Here is a 20,253-nt window from a genome sequence, read left to right as displayed (position 1 = left end):
TTGGCCTATTGGGGGATCGGGCATCCCACGGTGGGCCAGTCGCTCTAGTCACGTGGTCTGCCGAGCGCGGCTGTGACAGAGCCGCGCTCGGCAGACCACGTGGTATCTCCAGGGCCGGCTGGGGCGGCGAATCCCCGGACTGGTCTGTCATCGGGAATCTGCCCCTGTTCATAGATCATGTATAAATATGTTAAACAGCACAGATCCCACTACTGATTCCTGTTGTACATCATGAATGATAATAGCTTGGAAAAGAGACAGTTGAGGGTACATGATAGAAGTTTATAATATCATGAATGGAGTGGAACGGGTAAAAGGTAAATATTTAGTAGAGATGTGAATCGGAAATGGTATCTGTTCTGATTCCACTTCACATCGTGAAATTTTTATCTTGCAGTCCAATTGGGTTTTTTTTTTTGTTTTTTAAATCTGCTGTGCCTGAGCCAATAACCAAAAAATACAGCCGACTCTTTAAAATGAGTTTGTTAGTATCCCCCCACCCTCCGGAACCCTCCCCCCCCCCAAATTTTTAAATACCTGGTGGTCCAGCGGGGGTCCCAGGAGCATTCTCCCGCGCTCGGGCCGTCGGCTGCCAGTAAACAAAATGGCGCCAATGGCCCTTTGCCCTTAGCATGTGACAGGGTATCCGTGCCATTGGCCGGTCCCTGTCACATGGTAGGAGCAATGGACGGCCAGCGCCATCTTTAAAATAAGATGTAAAACATTGTAGAAAGTATTTTTTCACTCAACACACATTCAAGATGTGGAATTTGTTGTCAGCAAACAGGGTCATGGCATTTAGCATAGTGTGATTTAAAAGAGGTTTAGACAATCTCTTTTAAACCACACTCTTTTAGGTTTGGTAGGAAACGTCGATAAAACGTTATAAGCCAGGTAGACTAGGGAAAGCCATTAGGGATGTGCTTTTGTTTTAAATGAATTTCAAAAATGCAACAAATAAGGGAATCTTTTTTTCATTTCAGGAGGACTCTAAATGAATTGAGGGCCCCCTCAAATGAAATAAATCTTATTTGTTACATTCATTTAAAATGAATGTATTGGCCTAGGCCAGAGGCTGGGCCTCATCTAGAGTCTATACCCAAGCATGATGCTGGCACCTCGGCTTAGGCCTAAACCTAGGCCCGAAGCTAGAGCCTCACCTAGGGCATAGGCTGAGGCCCAAAGCAGAGACCACAGCCTAGTCCTGAGCATGATAGGCCCTGGCCAACACCGGGGCTTTGGCCAAGACCAGAGCCCCTCGGTCAATTACTTACCTGATCCGTTGGGTATCTGAAGGCCAAGCTGGGTCCTGATACCTGGGCCTTGGCCCAAGCTCAACACCGGAGCCCAGCCCAGAGGCTGGGTCCAGACACCTGTGCCTCGGAGCCCAGATCTGGCCTGGGGCCCAGGCCACGCATCTCCATCAATGCAGTCCTCATTGCCGTACATCAAAATGGTGCTGTGTGCTGGGGTGAAAGTACTGGAGTTAATTAACTCTAGCACAACCCCAGTGCACGGCATCAGTTTAAAAAATAAAAAAGAAAGAACAGAACAGTGCTCTCTTGTGAAGATTTGATGACCTTCGGAGTGAGGAAACTCACCCAAAGATGAGATTTGTGCATGTTATCTCAACCTAGCTTGAATATCAAGCTAGGTTGAGATAACCTAGCTTGATCATCTTTGGGTGAGTTTCCTCACTCCAAAGGTCATCAAATCTTCACAAGAGAGCAGAGCACTATTCTGTTTGTACGTCTCACTTTGAATGTCAAAGTGGCCCCTAACCCCTACACTAATAACTAACCCTCACCTCGAGTTACTAGGTGGGCCTTCCATAGAGATATAAATACCTGTCTAGTGTGAGGGCATTATGGCTCTCTCTCTCTCTCTCTCTCTCTCCCTCCCTCCCTCCTGTGGTTGTAGAAGGGCCCTGACAGCTAGGCTGGCTCTCCAGGAGCTTAAAACTGCTAAGCATAGTCCCCCCAGTGGTTGTATGTAAGAAATACAACAATTCTGGCACTTATCACAAAGTGCAAAACAGTTAGCACTTCACATAGGTATTAGCACAAATTGCAGTAAACTACCTCTTACCATAAAACACACCCCTTTTCCTATGACATGCAATATTTAGTGCATTTTGATAAATCCAGGCCTAAATTATAATTGTTTTAAAATTATTATTTTTACTCATCATTTGTGACTGATGTTTGCAATTTATGCATTTGTTTATTTTTAAGCCATTTAGACTCTTGGAAAATCTGACATATATAAATTCTTTAAATAAATAGATACATTTCAGTGCTTGGTAAAACTGTAAGAATAAAAGCACTGGTAAACATGGTTTAATAGGAAAGAGCCAGTATGGATTTAGGAAAGGCAGGTCATGGTTTACTAACCTGTTAGAACTCTTTGAAAATATAAAACAAGCATATGGATAATGAAGAGCAGATTAACATAGTATATTTGGAGACCCAGAAGGTGTATGAAAAAGTCCCTCATAAGGGACTCCTCAGTAAACTAAAAAGTCACAGGATAGGAGGCGCTGTCTCTCTCTGTGGATCAGTAACTGGTTAAAAGACGGGAAACAAGGAGTAGGATTTAATGGTCATTTTTCTCAGTGTCCCAGGGATCTGTCCTGGGACAACTGCTGTTCAACTTATTGATTTAATGATCTAGAAAGAGAAGCAAAGAGTTAAGTGATCATATTTGCAATTACACAAAAAAAAATTCAGGGTTGTTAAAACACAGGCAGATTGTGAGAACTACAGAAAGATCTTGTGAGACTGGAGAACTGCACACCTAAACGACAGATGAAATGTAATGTTGACAAGTGCAAAGTGATGCACACAAGGAAAGATAAGCCTAATTTTAGATACATGATGATGAGTTCTGCCTTAGGAAATGCCTTAGGAACAGCCATCCAGGAAAAGGATCTAGGAGTCATTGTCAACAGTGCATTGAAATTCTAAGCTCAGTGTGTGTGGCGGCAGACAAAAAAAGCCAAAAGAATGCTAGGAACTATTCAGAAAGGAATGGGGAATAAAATGGAAAACATCAAAAGGCCTCTGTTTAGCTCAATGGTGCCACACTTTGAGTACTGTGTGCAGTTCTGGTCATCCCATCTTAAGGTGCAGAGAAAGGCAATAAAAATGGTTAACGGGTTACAACGGCTTCCTTATGAAGAAAGGCTAAATAGATTAGGGCTGTTCAGCTTAGAGAAGAGACAATTGAAAGGGGACATGATTGAGGTCCTCAAAATAATGAGTGGGGTAGAAGAGGTAGATAGGGAAAGGTTATTTATCCTTTCAAATAATACTAGGATTAGGGGGACACTCCTTTAAGTTAAAAGGCACCAGATTTAAAACCAACTGTGAAAAGTATTTTTTCATTCAATACAATCAAACTGTGGAATTTGGAGTAGATAGATTTTATAATGTGCGCTTGCGCTTCCTGGTGCGCACACATGGATGTGCTGATTTTATAACGTATGCGCCGGCACACACATGTTATAAAATCCGTGGGCTGCGTGCACATGCGTGCCAGATTTTAAAAACAGTGCACGCATATGCGGGTGGCGCACGCAGGAGAGGATTTTAGTGGATTATGTGCGGCGACGAAATAGGGCCTTCCCCTGTTCCCTACCCCCCCTACCTAAACTCCCTCCTTCTTCCCCTCTCCTCCCCACCCCCTTAATCTATCCCAAAAAAACTTACAATTTTTTTGTTTTACTACTTACTGCTCCCCCTGGAGCACAAGTAGTTTGGGTGCTGGCCAACTGCTGGTGCATGCTTCCCCGGGACAACGGCTAACAGCCACTTTTCAGGGCCCGGCAATTATGCGCATATTGTCACACGCGTGGCCGGGCCCTTTTGAAAATGCATGCAGCACACGCAGAGCCCGACCACACGCATAAGTGATGAGATCTGCGCGCGTGGCCGATTTAAAGTTTGGCCGTTTGTTGCCAAAGGGTGTGGTCAAGGCAACTAGCATGGTTGGATTTAAAAAAGGTTTTGACAAGATCAAGGAAGAAAAGTCCATAAAGAGTTATTAGCCTGATGACTCAGGATGACCCATCACTTGACATAGGGAGTGAACAGGAAGAGACTTAATCTATTTTTAGAGATTGGCTACTGTCAAAGATAAGATGTTGGGTTCCATGGACCTTTAGTCTGGCCCAGCATGACACTTCTTATTAGGGATGTGAATCGTTTTAGGACGATTAAAATTATCGTCCGATAATTTTAATATCGTCTTAAACCGTTATGGAACACAATACAATAGAGATTCTAACGATTTATCGTTATAAATCGTTAGAATCGTGAGCCGGCACACTAAAACCCCCTAAAACCCACCCCCGACCCTTTAAATTAAATCCCCCACCCTCCCGAACCCCCCCCCCAATGACTTAAATAACCTGCGGGTCCAGCGGCGGTCCGGAACGGCAGCGGTCCGGAACGGGCTCCTGCATCTTGTTGTCTTCAGCCGGCGCCATTTTCCAAAATGGCGGCGGCCATAGACGAACACGATTGGACGGCAGGAGGTCCTTCCGGACCCCCGCTGGACTTTTGGCAAGTCTCGTGGGGGTCAGGAGGCCCCCCACAAGCTGGCCAAAAGTTCCTGGAGGTCCAGCGGGGGTCAGGGAGCGATTTCCTGCCGCGAATCGTTTTCGTACGGAAAATGGCGCCGGCAGGAGATCGACTGCAGGAGGTTGTTCAGCGAGGCGCCGGAACCCTCGCTGAACGACCTCCTGCAGTCGATCTCCTGCCGGCGCCATTTTCCGTATGAAAACGATTCGCGGCGGGAAATCGCTCCCTGACCCCCGCTGGACCTCCAGGAACTTTTGGCCAGCTTGTGGGGGGCCTCCTGACCCCCACGAGACTTGCCAAAAGTCCAGCGGGGGTCCGGAAGGACCTCCTGCCGTCCAATCGTGTTCGTCTATGGCCGCCGCCATTTTTCGGCGCCATTTTGGAAAATGGCGCCGGCTGAAGACAACAAGATTCAGGAGCAGGAGCCCGTTCCGGACCGCTGCCGTTCCGGACCGCCGCTGGACCCGCAGGTTATTTAAGTCATTTGGGGGGGGTTCGGGAGGGTGGGGGATTTAATTTAAAGGGTCGGGGGTGGGTTTTAGGGGGTTTTAATGTGCCGGTTTTGCGATTTTTCGATTTTTCACGATATTTTACCCCCCCAAACGGCAACAATACGATTCCCTCCCCCTCCCAGCCGAAATCGATCGTTAAGACGATCGAGGACACGATTCACATCCCTACTTCTTATATTCTTAAAACTAGAAACCAAGTAGAGGTTAAGCAGTTTCCTCACCCAGAATCCTCTCCAGGGGACATCTTAGTGATGCAAAGGGCTCTTTCTTGGGAGATCCATCACGACAATAGACTCCTATTCTGTCTGATGTTATACCTCCAGCATTTGTGAAGACTCTGTATATTTTAAGGGACATTTTGGTGACACCCTTACATGTATGTACAATGTAGATAATATGGCATAAATGATCAAAACTAGAGGCCAGTAGTTTGGCTTTGATTATTGCTCCTCCAAAAGTACCTGTAGAAATTTGGGCTTGCTTTTTTTTTTTTTTTTTAGGAAAAACATGTACTGTATATTTTTGAATATTCAAAATCATGCATAATTCTCTCCCAACCTAACCCCACCCTCAGGAATACCTACCAAATAAGTGGATAAAAGTATGTGCATTGTTGACGTGCCCATAATTTTACACATGTGTAAAGGGTTTGCAAATAATCAAAGAGACCATTTTCAAAGGTAAATTAGTGTTTTTTTTTATGGAAATCCCTTTGATCATTGCCCTCTATATGGCTATGCAAAATATGACATCCTTGTGCAGTGTTGCCTGACCTGTTGCTATAGGACCTATAGTTGCCTATGCAGCTGGGAGAAAGGGAAAACAGCCCAAGAGTCTCACCAAAGAACTGAAAAGCGTGTTTGCTGTAACACCTCTTAGTTTTATTCTCCACCTCCCAGTTACTCTGCTCTCCATTCTGTGCCCACTCACAATCTTTCCTCCACATTCTTTTCTTTTTCCTCCAGCTTATCTTATGTTCTTTCCCTCTTCTTTGCTTTGTTCTTCCTGCTATCCCACCACCCTCTAAAAATCTTTTTTGACAGCTGCCTCTGCCAGAAAACTGTTGGGGAGCTCAAACTGCGCTGTCGCTGGCCTTATAGTGAAAGCAGCAAGTGAGACAACAGGGCTACAAACTCCTTGGAGCAAATTATCTCCTGCTTGCACTAATTTACCTTGCATGATTGGAGAGGGAATGGCATCATCAATATGCATTGGAAAGATACTTTGCTTCTGCTATAGATGATGCTTTCAACATTAGACTGATGTTTGGATCAGGCTGCTCAGCTGGGGTTCTCATGTGAACCTAGGACTGGAACAACCGGGGGTGAAACCTTTGCATTTGCAGGAGGGTGGGGCAACTTCTGGGGAAGGGTAGCACTGGGATAGGAAGAATACTTTCTGCATCTCGTGCTGATGGTGATTAGCAAGCAGAGCAGACTGCTGCTCATCTCCTGCTTTCTCGGTTAGATGGGGGAGGCAGGAGAATGAAGCCACGTGCTCAAGTCGCTGCTGTTGCTGGCACACAGGAGAAGGTGAGGCTGACAGAGGAAAGACAAAAGGAGGAAAGGCAAGGAAAAAGCAGACAGAAGAGGGAAAGAGAACAGAGAAAAGAGGGAGGAGAGAAGAAGAGGAGGGAGCTTAGGAGAAAGGAAGGAAGGGGATGAATAGGAGAGGAGGTGAGACGATGGGAGGCAGCCCAGCAAAAAGGGGAAGAGGAGACAGTAGAGCATAGCAGATAGGAGGAAGGGAAGGTTGATGAGAGATAACTGGGTGGCAAAGCAGCAAAGGAGTGAATAGGGAAAGGAAAAGAATAAAAAAGAACAAGGGAGCGAGAGCAAAGAGGAGGAGGGAAGAAAAGGAAAAGAAGAGAGATCAGCAAAGAGGAAGAATTTTAGGAATGGGGAGAGAGGAAGACTAGCACAGAGGGAGAGGTTTGGAGAATGGAGAAGGGGAAAGGGGAGAGAGCACCGCAGATATGAGGAATGTAGAAAGAAGGGAGTGAAAAGGGGGGGAAGAAGATCAGCAGAGAGGTGGTATCTAGGAAATGGGGAAGAGGACAGAGAAGAGGAAAGAACACGAGAGAAAGAAAGGGGAGAAGTGGGGAGTGAGAACGATGGAGAGGAGGAATGTAATAAAGAAGAAGATGAGAACATGCAGCAGAAAGGAGGAGAGAGGATCTAGAGTAGCAGGGCTTCTTCAGCAGAAGAGGAGCTGGCTTCTGGAGGAATGGAGACAATAAGGGGCCGATCAGTAAAGTGCTCTCAGCCGATACTTAATGCGTGTCCGCAGAGAGAATGAGAGAGCGCTCGTCAATGCAAATGCATGTGAATGAGCTTATTTCTCATTCACTCCGCATGCAAAGAGATAAATGTGTGTCTCAGCTGAGCAATAAATGTGCATCTATTAATACCTGCCTGGAGCAGGCGTTAATAGCTGAGCGCAGGTAAAAGAAGTACAGAAAAGCAGAAAAAAAATGCTTTTCTGTACTACTTTTTTAAAATATCTAGCCTCAATGAGTAGAGCACTCGTTAACAATACAAAACTCAATACAGTAAAGGAATTGCAACAGATGAGATTTTATTGAGGCAATCAGGGAAAAAGTAACCTTCACATTAGTACAAATATGCATGAATTAACATAACTGCTTCCGCAAAATGTAACAGAGCACTGTACTAGCACTGGATTATTTAAATTTACAATCCTATATGTTGTTGAGCTCAATTCCTTGGCTTTGGAGGTGAATAGTTTAATTTGGCTTTGTGTGTGTGGAAGGTTTTAAAAATACATTCCAACTGTCTCCAGGTGGAATTGCTTCCTGCAGGACTGAAACTTCAAACAGCAGTGGGGATAGGCAGTTGTATCTCTTGCAGCTTGTTTGCTTCTCAGCAACTCAAAGATATCCTTTTTTTTTTTTTTTTTTTCAAACAACATTATTATTATTAGGGTCCCTCTACAGTCTCTCTTTCAGAGCTAAGTGAATGACTTTGACTGCACTCCTCTGTTTGATGGAACATTAACTCTCTAACAAAAGGCAGGTAAATGTGAAGATGCCAAAAAATCAATTCATGCATGAAAACCTTCACATATATATTAATATGCAATTAGTGTAAACATGATTACAAAAGATGTTACTGTAAGGAGTGGAAAGACCTCAGAGCCTCAATACCTATTCTAACATTGTGGTATTTTATGAGGTATTTTAATCATTAGTCTTAAGCAACCACCTCACTTAATTTTATTCCAAAAATAATTTGTCGCTTTTTTCTTTGTTAAAAAAATCTATAGTCAACAAGTACACAGCATGGCATGTGAATTGGTATCCAAGTGGGCTTGAAACTTCATGATTTCTTTAAAAAAAGAAAAACCACTTATCTGAATCTGGGTCTATTTCAGAAGCAGGGCGCGAAAAGCGGCCTTGCTGAGGGAGGGGGAGACGCTGACAGTGTGAAGCAGCGAAGCGACTTACTTTTTGCAGGCGTCCATCTTTGCGAGCAGCTGGAGGCAGGAGAGGTCGTCCGATGTCTGGAGGGGGGTGCAGAAAGTGAGTCGCTTCGTACTGCCAGTCCCTTCTCCCCTCCTCCCGGAGCAAGGCTGCTTTTCGTGCCCTGCTTCGGGAGGAGGGGAGGGGGGACTGGCAGTCCCGACTTCCTGGTATCTGTCATTTCAAATGACATTTGAAATGACAGATACCAGCATGGCGTGAGGCGTTGGGCCCGCGCACCCAGGATACTGTATAGGCGCTCTATCCAGTAAAATGGGTTGCGCGGGCCTAACGCTTCATCGACGCGGTTTACATTTACATAAAATTATAGTTCAGGATCGAGCGGTAGGTGAGCTGCACTGTGCGTGCGGCAACTGCGGGTGCGCCGGGCACTAACGCAGCTCTTCCTACCGCTCGGTACTGGATAGACCTGAGAGTCTGGGTAAAACAAATAAGCATGGGTGTAGCTTGCTTATTGTGGCTGTTACTACCCCTACTAACCCTAACTAATCAAGCTTGATATTTCACTTGGATGCAGCTCCATCACTGCTCTCTACATTAATGGTGGGGGTGGAAGGGAAATAGAACCAAAGAGCTAAGAGAAACAGATAAGTATGAGAAAAAAAATGTGTGAAGCTTACTGGGCAGACTGGATGGGCCGTTTGGTCTTCTTCTGCCGTCATTTCTATGTTTCTATGTTTCTTCATACATGTACTAGCTCTATAACTCTGATATTTGTGTCAGCGGTTGTTACCACCAATTCAAACACTGTAGATTAACTGGTGCATGTTGGAGCCAGGAAATACAGGAGCCTAGTTGACTATAGATATTTTAACAAAAAGAAAAAAAGCAACAAAAAATTGTTTTTGGAATAAAATTAAGTGAGGTGGTTGCTTAAGACCAATGATTAAAATACCTCATAAAATACCACAATATTCTACTTCGAACAGGTAGTGAGGCTCTGAGGTCTTTCCACTCCTTACAGTAACATCTTTTGTAATTGTATTTACATTAATTGCATATTAATATATATGTGAAGGTTTTCATGCATGAATACCTTAACTCTAGACATTCAAGTTAAATTATTTTACAGTACATTGCAATTTAATACATTATGCATTTTAACCCATATTTTTCTTATATGGAGCAATGTAAGACAATAGAAATAAAGAATTAATAACAGATGTGTTAGTTCAATGACAACACTGCAGTTGACAGAAATGCTTGACCACTGAAACCTATTCACAGCAAATGTAATTATGTCACTGGTTAAGCAAGTACCATCAGCTTTTAATCTACAATACAGCATAGATAAGCCACTCACCTTTTTTTCAAATAAATAATATTAGGGTCCTTCCATAGTCTTTTTATTCAGTGTTCAGATAGCCCTGTAAATGACCTCCACTGCACTCCTCTGCTTGTCTGATGGATCAACTAACTCTCAGGCAGACGAGATCCCTAGTGTGAAGTCTTAAAGGGTCCTTGCTTTTATTAGCATGTCTGAGTGAAAATTCACAGTAAGGGTTGCACAAACATAAAATTTACCAAAAACATAAATCAACAATTTATCAAGCTTGCAACTGTGAAATATCACTTTTGTTTTGAATTAAAATAGTGCAACCATCCTTTTTATATTTCCTTGAGAAAGCTCTAGTTGTTGAGTATATGAGCTTATATAGGCTGAAAATGTCCTCCACATCAACCGTTTGTCACACTGTTAATTACATAGAAAGATATGTGCACATGGTAGCAAATAAAAAGGTTTTAAAATGAGCACAAGTTTGAAAGGCTTCTATGAATTGAAATTAATGTCTTCTCTGCCAGCTGTTAGACACCAGCAGTTACAGGCTTCCAAAAACACATGAGTTTTTGTAGCTGGTGTATGGCTGGCCACATATGGATGTGCTGGAACCTTTGTATAAAGAGGAAACTCTATTTAAGGGACATAACTTTCTCCAGGAATGATATAATCTTTGGTTTGATTTAAGAAATCATTCATAGATCAAACATTTTGACAGCTTTCTCTGTCCTCCCATCCTGTTTTCTTCAGGACAGGATGGGGAATGCAACAGGAGGAAAGGGGCTGGACTACGGAGTAGAGTTCCTCTTCTTTCATCTGCTCTGTTTGCTTCAACTTCAGCCTCACCCCCATCCTTCCTGTTTTCTGCAAGCTGTTTGTAAGGGGAGGGCTGGAGCAGGAGCAAAGAGACAGATAACTGAGAGTGAAGGTTGACAACCTGTAGCTTCTTCAGATGATCAAATTAAGAGTTGGAGAAGTTTCGGGAATGCTGATTGTGTGGCGAGTTTGTAAATTATGTGGCAACAGGTTAATTATTCAGTTTCTCCCATGGCTGCTCAATTGTGGGGTTTTTTAAAGTATTGACTTTGTCAGATTTTATTGTACTCTACTTTAGATGGTTTCCCTAGGATGGGGAAACATTTAATAAATATGTTAAATAAATGTTTGAGATGGGTGGGTTTCACAATAGTGAATGTGCTGGGCTCAAACCTTCTCACCTCTGGTGTCTCCAAGTCTGGGAAAGTGGATCTAGGCACCTGCTCATCTTGAACCATTGTGCCTAAATGTCGCAGTTAGTGCAGCAGCTTGGAGAGCTGCTCTGTTTCACCTAGAGGTTTCTCTTGGTGGCAGCAGAAGTCATGGAAATGGTACCTGTGAACCGGCACCTGCTCACAAATTCGTCAGTGGTTCTTACCACCTCCTTATGCATGCAGGGATTCCTGTTTAATAAGAAAATCAATGCAGAAGGCAGGGCTACTGTAGAACCTGCTCGCATACACTGGCTCAGAGACACAATGCTTTCTGACTTCTATCACCACTAACACTTGGGACAGCAAAGTAATGGTTCATACAGGGTGGCTGTATAGGCAGAACCAGCTCAGTGTGAGCCTTCTGCAACACATCATTGATTTTTAAGTGTAAGGAAGATCCCATTTTAAATATAAAGTCTTTGTTCTCAGATAAACAATTTGTAATTGATTTAGACTGTCCATAGCATGATCTTTTTCAGAAGGCGTGTTCCTGCATATTAACATATTTCATTTTTTTCTATATTATTAGGTGGAATAACCTTATTTGCAGCAATTACTTTAATTTTGGATGCTTTTAAAATTGGATATTTTGTTGGCTATTCAGAGTGCGTATCAGTAGCTGAAAGCGTGTTCCCAGTCACTCATTCAGTACATACTCTTCTACAGGTGGGACCCTTTATTTTATTTCTATTTTTTGTCAGAATGTACAACCTTTCTAACTCCGCATTATATGGCAATCCAACCAATATGTTTTTAAAGATTTAAATCTGAATTTTCATACCATATTTTCCTGATTATCTCAATAAGGACTGATATTATTGATGCCTTTTAAAAAACGATTAATTCATTCTAATTTATTAAGTGAAAAGGCAAGAATGAAATACATTTTAGTTTACTTTCTAGCTTTTCTCCTTGATACTTCATTTGTAATAAGGAACACAATGCTCCTATGTTTTGACAATTGTCATCCATTCAAATATGCTGAATGAATTGATGTAATCTCTTTTCTACAGCTGCATTGTCTCTGCACAAACACACTGAACATGACCTTAAAAGTTAAATAAACTACAGTAATATGATTGACTAGTTCTGGCTTTTTTTTCACATAAAATCTTTTCACACTGGCGACATGCACTCAAACAAGGAAGCATAATTAGGGCTTTAGCTTGCATCATTTATTTATTTAAATTGTAAGCCCTCTGGGAATAGGGGCATACTTACAGTACCTGAAGGCAATCTGCTTTGAAGTGCCTGAAAGGCAGAATATATATAACACAAATACATAAAAATAAATACATTTTGCTTACACCTTGTATTTGGTAGCTCATGGTGAGTTACATACAAGTGCAGTAGGTATTTCTGTCAGCAGAGGGCTTAAAATCTACTTCGTCAGCTAAGCTAAAGAAACCACATTGACCAATAGTATGAATGCAAATTATTTTAGTATTCTAATGTTGGATTTTATAATGGAAAACAGCATTTCTTATTTGTATTCTGTAACTGAAAAAAAGAGTCCAGCTGAAGTGGCTTTCTCACAGAAGTGGGAGATTCACATTCTAGGGGGGCCAATGTATTAACCTGTGGCATTTTTCATGAATCAGAGGTCCATTTTTGCAAAAGTTTGTCGTGGATGCTAATGAGTTTCGAGCTCATTAGCATCTGTAGCAAACTTTTGTGAGGAATATTGTACATGTTTCCACAGCCAGGAACTTCAATCCCTCTCGCCTGTAACAAAACATGATAGCAGCCCAGGAGGTCCATGTGGAGCCCCAACCCATACCCCTGATCACCTGGTGACTCATAAATGTGAAAAGATTGCATTTATTATTCCCTGCCCCTTCAAGCCTTGTCCCCTTATGCCACAAAAGAAGTGACAGTTCCAATTTAGGGTTCCTCCACCCTCAATCCTCTGAAAGTTTATGGGGTAGCCATCTGGGGACAAAATATCTTTTAGCTGTTAATGGTGCTTGTTTTAGTAAACATTCTGCTTGGATTGTCTAGGAACAGAGGTTAATTGTTGCCAACAAATTAATTTGTAATCATACAAGCAGACTGAAGAAACTAGCTCATTGGGGTGGAAGGGGGGGGGGGGGTGTCTACACATATACAGTGATAATTGATGTTTTGTAGGCTAAAACAATCTTCCCATGAAAACATTATTGTGTAATATATTAAGTAACTGTTGCACCAATTCTCATAAGAAAATGCTGCGTAGAAAGTTTGGGATTATAGTTTTTGTGGAATAACACTCATTTATGTAACTTGGGGGCAGATTTTAAAACTTCTGCGCGGGCGTAGATTTGTTCGTGCAACCTGGTGTGAACAAATCTACGCCCGATTTTATAACATGCATGCGCTGCCACGCGCCTGTTATAAAATCCGGGCTCGGCGTGCGCAAGGGGGCACACATGTGCGCGCCGAGCCCGAGGGGAGCCCCGATGGCTGTCCCCGTTTCTTCCAAGGCTGCTCCGCACCTTCCCCTCCCTTCCCCTATCTATCCCACCCCCCAGCCCTACCTAAATCCCCCCCACCTTATTTTATTTCTTACGCCTGCCGGAGGCACATGAACCCCCAACACGGCCGGAAAGGAGGAGGCTCGGGACATGCCCCCGGACTGCCGTCACGCCCCTGGACCACCCAGTTTTGAAAGCCCCGCGTAGCCTTTGAAAATCTGCCCCTTGCTATGCAAGTGATCAGTTTTTGCAGTAAACTGCAATAAATCGAGCTATAACCATCAAATTAAATGTAGTCCACACCCCTTGACAAGCACTCAACCAACAGAAAAACTCAACCAACTAGTATGTAACAGTGGGTATATTTTTATTACTGCCAAGAAAGTTTAAAACAGAATGCTATCAACATTAGGGCACACAGTGTCTTTCCTCTGCTTTGCTGCGTTCTAGGCCCTGTCCACTCTTTCCTCAACCCTATGCCTTCTGTTCCTTGCAAGGGACAGGTGGAGAGGGAGGGGAGGGGTTGGATTAGGGAACAAAATACATTAGCTTTGCTCTGCTCTGTACTGTGTTGACTCCAAAGTCATCCCCTCCCTTCCTGTAGGCTGCTGTATGGGGTTGGAAGGAAAGGGATATCAGTTAACCTGCCTTATTCAGTCAACCACATGAACTATTCCCCATGCATGGCAGATAATGGGGCTTTTGCTGTATATTAAAAAAAAATGTTCTCATCTGCTGGAGGCATCTGAAACAAATATCTCAAAATAAAGTAAAAATGGAGAGGCACACATTTCATGGCAAAACTATGGCTTTGATGGTGTGGCTGCAGCAAGGGAAAGATGTGGAGAGAGAAACAGAAAGAAAAAGAGTATTGAATATGGGGGCAGACAGGTAGAGAGTCCATCAAGCTAGGTTGAGAGAACACTGCACAAATATCATCTTTGGGTGAGTTTCCTCACTCCGAAGGTCATCAAATCTTCACAAGAGAGCACTGTGCTGTTCGTACGTCTCACTTTGAATGTCAAAGTGGCCCCTAACCCCTACACTAATACCTAAACCTCACCTAGAGTTACTAGGTGGGCTTACCACAGAGATATAAATACCTATCTAGTGTGAGGGCATTATGGCTAGGTGCTATCTCTCTCTCTCTCCCCTCCCCCCCCCCCCCCCCAAGTGGTTGTATGTAGGAAATACCACAATTCTGGCACCTATTTCAAAGTGAAAAAATGCTATCAAAATTTGCAGTAACTTAGCACTTCACATAGGTATTAGTCAAATTGCAATAAACTGCCTATTACCATAAAACACACCCCTTTTTCTATCACATGCAATATTTAATGCATTTTGATAAATCCAGGCCTAAGAAAGACATTTCAAAATGTGTAATAAAGAAGCAAATTAGATTTGAAACTGAAGCACATAGTGTTTTCCTACCAAAGCTTTATGAAATATCCTCTGACAATGTTTCAAATGCATTTACATTTTGGCAATCCTCACTTATTTCTGCTCTAGAAGTAATTGCACCCAAAAAGAGGTATTACCCAAAAGATTATATAAAGCCCCATGGTTTACCCAAAATCAGGAACAGTTAAAATGTAAGGTACATCAACTAGAACGTTGCTGACATAAGAGCTGGTTGAAGCTTGAAAGGCAAATTTACCTCTCTAAAATGAATATGTACAGGCATCAAACGGCAGAGGCCAAATGCACCTTTTTCTCAATCAGGATTAATTCCGCCATTTATCGTGCCCTTGAACTTTTCATCATTATTAAAAAATGTAATCACATGGAGGGAACCTGATTGTTTAAAACATCCTTTAGATTTAGATAAAATAGGACATTTATTTATTGATAAAGTCGATTTACTAACCTCTGTCCTACAAGTGATTAATGAAATAATTGAAAATACTATATCTTTACCTGTGTTATGGGTTCCATTTGAGGTAACTAATCCTACTGAAAATTGTTCTGTTATTGGGAAACTAAATTCCAATTATTGCCCCCTAAGTGAATGCTTTAACATATTTAAATATCTGAAGGAAGAAATTGCCTCCTTTTTATTGCAATTAGTGAATTTTTCCCTAAATGAAGGAAACATCCCTACCATCCTAAAAATGGCTTATGCCAAATCAGTTCTAAAGAAACCAAAACTCCCCCCTGATAATGTTAACAACTATAGAGTAGACCCATCTCAAATCTACCTTTTATAACTAGGGTTCTCAAAAAAACCTGTCTTAAAACTGCTATTTTTTATTTACCCTCATATTTAGATTCTCAACAATTTGGCTTCAGAGTAGGCTATAGCACAGAAACCTTATTGTCATTGTTTGATGTCTTCAGATGTGGACTTGACTCAGGCACTGAATTTTTTCTGGTCCTCTATTTCTCAGCAGGATTTGGCACAATTGACCATAAAATTATGCTATAACATTTAAGAGAAATTGGAGTAGGTGATGTAGTTTTAAAGTGGTTTACGTCTTTTCCTGAAGATCGCAGCTATAGGGTGGTATCTGCAGGTGACATCTCTAGCTCCTTCAAATTGAAAATGGGTGTTCCTCAAGGATGCTCTCTATCATCAATTTTATTTAATATCTATTTAGCCTCTGTCATGCCATCGCTGATCTAGAATTTGGGTATCTACTTTTCGCTGACATTAAGTTCTTTGTACCCATGAGAGGGACCAAAGGTGAAGCCCTGCAGAAAATGTGTTTGCTTAAAGTATTTGAATCAGTGGTTGACAAAGATCAAACTTGTCTTGAATATGTCAAAAACATAAATTTTGTACCTTGTAGGATATCCCACATGGGATTTTTGAAGGAATTTAGATGTTGATGGGACATTGATTACTATTAGTGATAAAGTAAAAAATCTGCATTTTATAATGGATACCAAGCTATCACTTCATCCTCAGATAAGAAAGGTAGTACAAATCTCATACTTTAAGCTATGGATACTTAGAAGAACTCGACTCTTTTTAGATGTTTCTGACAAAAGTGGTGATTCACTCAATAGCCTTGTCCACCATTGATTACTATAGGGTTCTTTATTTGGGTATTCAAAAAAATGCCATTTGAGCTTTACAATATGAACACAATTCTGCCATGAGAATAATAGAGCAAATTCCATCTTATTTTCACATTGCTCCATATCTATTAAAACATTATTGGCTTCCTGTGGCCTGGCGGATTAAATTTAGAATTGTAATGATAGTATACAAAGGAGTGAAAGGCATTGCACCTCATAGTATGAATACTTCTCTTAAGATGATTTGCCCAGACAGAACACTCAGGATCTCAAGTTGAACCTAGATGTTCCTTCCTTTAAATTTGTTCATCTAGAAGAGTCTAGGGATCATCTTTTTTGTATTCAGGGACCAAAATTGTGGAACGCATTATCTAAACAGTTAAGAAAAAAAAGAAACAGTCTTAATTGATTTTAGGTAGATGCTAAAGGCCTATTTACACAGGCTTATCAGTTATAACTTTTAAAAACCATTCATAATTAATTTGTTGCGCGCTCCGCATGCGTCCGGCCCGCACACGGGCCTGCTCACCTCTCTGGCTCCTCTGCAGGTCCCGGGTCGGCCTCCCCAGTGGCAGCTGCGAACGCTTCCAGAACTCGGCATCCCGTGGTGGCGGTCGCCGGACCTTCCACTGTGCACCAGGCCTCACGCCGGAGTTCGGCGTCTTCCGTGGCATTGGCCACGCCCCTATGCACGCGCGCATGGACTGCCCGGCCTCTTGTAGAGCCAGGGGCAGGTCCTAGCTCCGCAGTGCCTGATTGAAGGAACTACTTAAAGTCGCTGCCTGCACTTCCTTGCCTTGGCAATCGGGTCGGCACTGTATTGTGTGCTTGATTGTCACTGCGTTCTAAGCCTTTTTCCTGCATCCTACTGTTCCAGTGTCCCTCTGTTCCTGCGTCTGTCCATCCGTCTCCCAGGTAGTACCCTCGGACTGTCTCTCTGGTACTGACCTCGGCCTGTTCCTTGACTTCTCTGTCTGCTGCCTGCCTTGTGACCTCGTCTGACCTCCGGAATCTGACCTCTGCCTGATTTACCACGCCTCCTGATTCTGGCTCTGTCCCTTGCCTTGTCATCGCCTATGCTGTTCTGGTCCTCCTTGCTCCATCAGACCTACAGCCTCGAGTCCAACCACACTCCCTTGCTGTTCGTGGGCATGCCTGTCTACTTCCTCTTCAGGAGACCCTGCGAGGCCCACCTAAGTCCCAAGTGGCCCGGGTCCCTACGGGTTCCACCCGGAGGGACCGCGGGCTTCCAGTGGTGAAGCTCATCCTAGCCTCTGACTCCTCCAGTGCTCCACCCCCTGGGGGCAGATGCTCCAGGATAAGAGTACACCCCCAAGCGCAACAGGTTGCCAAGGCCATGGACTCAGAGTCTCTCGCCTCCAGGGGCCTACCGGGTTTGGCCGCCACAGTCAAAGAACATCACCAAGCTATGGAAGCACTAGCCTCTTCAGTGGAAGAGCTTCATTCCCAGCTATGAGATACCGCTCTGGCCAATCCCATGGGCCTATCGGCCTCTATGCTACCCAAAGCATCATTGGCACTCCTGCACCTCCTCGATACAATGGGGACCTACGCTCCTGCCGTGGCTTCCTCAATCAGTGCTTCATGGAATTTGCACTGCAACCCTCCTTGTTCCTGAAGGAAATCGCTAGACCTTCAGCCTTTCCCGCCTGGAAGGGAAGGCTCTGGCATGGGCTTCTCCCTTATGGGAACGCTCTGATCCCATACTTTCCAAGTTAGTTTGTTGCTCTCTTCAAGCAGACCTTCGGAGATCCAGACCACCAGGCTGTAGCCAGCCATAGTCTACTACACCTCTGTCAAGGGTCGCGGAGCCTTGTCTGAGTATATGGTGGAGTTCAGGACCCTGGCTACTGAGCTCAGGTGGCAAGAAGATTGTCTGCAAGCCGTCTTCCTAGATGGACTCTCCAGCACTCTCAAAGATGAACTCTCTGTCCGTGAGACTCCCACATCTCTAGAGGACTTGATTTCCCTCACCGGGAAGATCGACCATCATATCCAGAAAAAGCGCCTAGAGGTAAAGGATTCCCACTCTCCTACACTGCGTCCCACGCGTGTCCTAAGCCCTCCTGCCAAGACTCCAGCACCACCGCCCTCTTCCGTGATGGAACCTATAGAGGTGAACCATGGGTGACTGTCGCTGACCGAACATCTGTCGGAGGAAGGAGGGTCTTTGCCTTTACTGTGGCACTTCAGGACATACTCAGCAGTTCTGTCCAGTCCATCTGGAAAACTGCAATGCCTGAGTGCGGCAGGGGGTCCCGAGCTTAGGCACTACTGTCACTGGCCTGCTTCCTGTCTCTCTGGGCATAGAGGCCCATTCCTTCGCCACCACTGCTCTTGTCGATACCAGAGCAAGTGGCAGTTTCATCATGGATAACATTGCCAAGCTTCTGAGCATTCTTCTTCAGCCATTAGATGTGAGTCTTTGCATCACCTCCATTCAAGGAGAACTCTTCCAGGGATCATCACCCATCAAACAGTGGCTGTCCATCTTACCATGGACACTCTCCATGAGGAGGAGATGTCCTTCTGTGGGTTGAAATGTTCTACACATCCTGATATCCTGGGGCTGCCCTGGCTCCAGGTCCATGAACCCCAGTTCTATTGGCAGTCCCTGCAGTGGGACTCCAAATGCCAGAAGACATGTCTATGTCAAGTATCTCCAGTTGTCCCTGTACTGAAGTCTACTACCCTCTCTGGGTTGCCTAATCAGTATGTTGACTTCAAAGATGTCTTCTCGAAGCAGAAGGCGGATACCTTGCCTCCATTACACAAGTTCAATTGTCTCATAGAACTTCTACCGGGCACAATGCCTCCCAAGGGCAGATCTTATCCACTGTCTCACCCAGAAACCCTAGCCATGTCTGAGTATATTAGAGAACCTAGAAAAAGGGTTCATTCGTCCCTCTGATTCTCCTGCTGGTGCAAGATTTTTCTTTGTTAAGAAAAAGGACGGCAGGTTACGCCCTTGTATTGACTACAGAGGGCTCAACGCCATAACCCGCAACGACCGATACCCCCTGCCCCTTATCAGTGAGCTGTTTGACCACCTTCATGGGGCATGGATCTTCACCAAGTTGGATCTGAGGGGTACATACAATCTGGTATGCATCTGACCTGAAGATATCTGGAAAACCGCATTCTACATGAGGGATGGTCACTATGAATATACAGTGATGCCCTTTGGGCTTTGCAATGCCCCTGTGGTCTTTCAACATTTCATGAATGAGATACTCGGAGACCTCTTGTAGTCCTTCATAGTCTTATATCTTGACAACATTCTGATCTTTTCCAAAGACCTTGAATCCCATCGAGATCATGTTCAGTTTGTCCTCCAACACCTAAGAGAAAATGATCTTTATGCCAAGTTAGAAAAGTGCTTCTTTGAACGAAATTGCTTACTCTTCCTAGGGTACATCATATCTGTTCGAGGTTTCTCCATGGACCCAGATAAAGTCCAGGGGATCCAAGACTGGCCCCAGCCAGTAGGCCTACAAGCCTTACAATGTTTCCTTGGCTTTACCAATTATTATCGGAGCTTCATCGCCAATTATTCTACCCTACCCGCTCACAACCATGACCAAGAAAGGGGCTAACACTCGTGTGTGACTCCCAAAGCACAAGCCACC

The 20,253-nt window shown here is 43.7% G+C and overlaps 1 protein-coding gene across 2 annotated transcripts in view; it reads left to right on the top strand.

Annotated features, from left to right (window-relative positions):
• LOC115085200 (proton channel OTOP1-like) overlaps positions 1-20,253 on the top strand; it is a 203,016-nt gene that overhangs the window by 71,505 nt on the left and 111,258 nt on the right. For both annotated transcript variants that reach the window (XM_029590931.1, XM_029590942.1), the window contains one exon: positions 11,656-11,792. In XM_029590931.1, coding sequence (XP_029446791.1) covers positions 11,656-11,792 — 137 coding nt within the window. The remainder of the gene's footprint in view (positions 1-11,655; positions 11,793-20,253) is intronic.

The sequence above is a fragment of the Rhinatrema bivittatum genome, chromosome 1 (assembly GCF_901001135.1).
Source record: "Rhinatrema bivittatum chromosome 1, aRhiBiv1.1, whole genome shotgun sequence".
In the NCBI taxonomy this organism is placed as follows: Eukaryota; Metazoa; Chordata; class Amphibia; order Gymnophiona; family Rhinatrematidae; genus Rhinatrema; species Rhinatrema bivittatum.
The sequence above is the reverse complement of the archived record's forward strand: the minus strand, read 5'-3'. Positions and strand labels throughout refer to the sequence as shown.